The 1676-nt window shown below is 45.3% G+C and overlaps 1 protein-coding gene across 1 annotated transcript in view; it reads left to right on the top strand.

Annotated features, from left to right (window-relative positions):
• Positions 1–245: 245 nt before the first annotated feature.
• Positions 246–1676, top strand: part of ikzf1 (IKAROS family zinc finger 1 (Ikaros)) — a 13729-nt gene continuing 12298 nt past the window's right edge. Inside the window, exon 1 of the mRNA XM_068741435.1 lies at positions 246–537. Coding sequence (XP_068597536.1) covers positions 246–537 — 292 coding nt within the window. The remainder of the gene's footprint in view (positions 538–1676) is intronic.

Below are 1676 nucleotides of genomic sequence, written 5' to 3'. Positions count from 1 at the left end.
AGGCGATATCTCTGGAGACAAAGGGGCTGATGGCTGAAGCATAAAGAGAGAAGCTCCTTCTGATGGAAGGAAAGCTGTTGTGTTCATTTCATTGACTACTTCAGCATGTCAGAACAGGTGACAGAAGGAGAGATGTGCAGCCAGGACCCCCCCCCCCCCCCCCCCCCCCAGCTTCTTCGGTTAGAATGAATAAATAAACAATGAATGGTCCATTCTCCCTCCCGCCGCCTCATCCCATCTCATGCATGGCTGCCAGTGATGGTCTGCTGGGTGTCAGCTTTTATTGGCAGGGCACAAAGCGAGTGCCCAGGGCTCGGTGGCTCGCCTCCCGCCGCAGTCCCGGCCTGCGGATAAAAGCAAGCAAAATGCCCGAGTCGAGCTCAGACACAGTCATGCTGGGCTGGAACGAGGAAATGCAGTGGAGAGGGGAGGGACTCAGGGCGCAGCTCCATGGTGCCGCCGCGGCGCTGCGCCCTTCTGCATATGGACCCGGGGAGAGTTGGAAGAACTTCATCCTGCAAACTCAAGGAATAGCAGGTAACGTTTCCAGCCGCCTCTTAGCTCGGCACCAATTTTAAAACAGGGTTGTCTGCATCTGCACTGACTTTCAGAGGAGACATTTGCCCCCCCCCGCCGGGATGGAAAAGCTCCTGTTGTTGTCGGGGCTTGTGCGCCACAGCGTCAAATCCCGTTTAGTGCGCGTTATTCTTCACAGGTGCGTAACGGATCAACAATAAAAAAAAAAAGTCAAATCAAGACAGGAAAATAGGCCAATTTATTAAACGCGTCATTTACAATTCATCAACAGATCGAACTGGAATAGAGGTCTGACATTATTTTCCAGCAATATTTATTTTAGGAACATGGAATTTCACAATTTCAACATAACTTACATTTAGTTTTATTTTTTTACTGAATATTCAACAGTAATTATAAGATGCTTCCGTCGGAATATTTGGACACCAAATAGCCCTTTTAGAGTTGTAACTTAGTTCTTGCACCTGTTGCTACCGCGCGTTTAAATTAGTTCCTCTGAGTCCGAGAGGCATTTTATAAAATGCACCCATGTTAAAGTCGAATTAATATAAAGCTTTTCATTTAGACATTTAAAAAAATTAAAGAAAAAAAAAGTCAAACTTGCCAAAAATGTTTTAGCGCCGCTAAAACAGGAAATCAGGACGCGCAATCCGTTTTTAATATTTCTTAGCCCGAACGTTAAAAAATGCGTCAATTCAAAGGCTTTTCCGTTAAACTTTAGAGTCACCGTTCGAAACTTCTCCGGTCTTCACACACGAAAAGAGAAGAAGACGACCGTCACAATACCGAAGTTCACGTGGAGCTGAAAGCGCAGAGAGATCCACCGGATCGAGAAAACGACTTTTCATCGTCTGTAGATTAAACAAACACAACAAACAAAAGGCAGCGCATCAAAGGAGCGCATCGATAACGTTTTAATTATCCGCATCTGTAAAGTGGCGGTTACGTGATATCAAGTCACCGTTATGTGTTGGGAAGAATACATAATATATTTAAAACTTTATTTTAAGTAAGTAAGTTTTTTGTTTTTTTTGTTTTTTTTCCGTGTCAAAATATTTCAGGGAAGTGAAATTCACTCCCCCCCCCCCCCCCCCCCCCCCCCCCCCGACTGAAACGCAAATATCCCGCAGCAAAAGTGA

Source organism: Brachionichthys hirsutus, chromosome 7 (genome assembly GCF_040956055.1).
Source record: "Brachionichthys hirsutus isolate HB-005 chromosome 7, CSIRO-AGI_Bhir_v1, whole genome shotgun sequence".
NCBI classification, from domain to species: Eukaryota; Metazoa; Chordata; class Actinopteri; order Lophiiformes; family Brachionichthyidae; genus Brachionichthys; species Brachionichthys hirsutus.
This window is presented reverse-complemented; position numbering and strand designations above follow the sequence as displayed.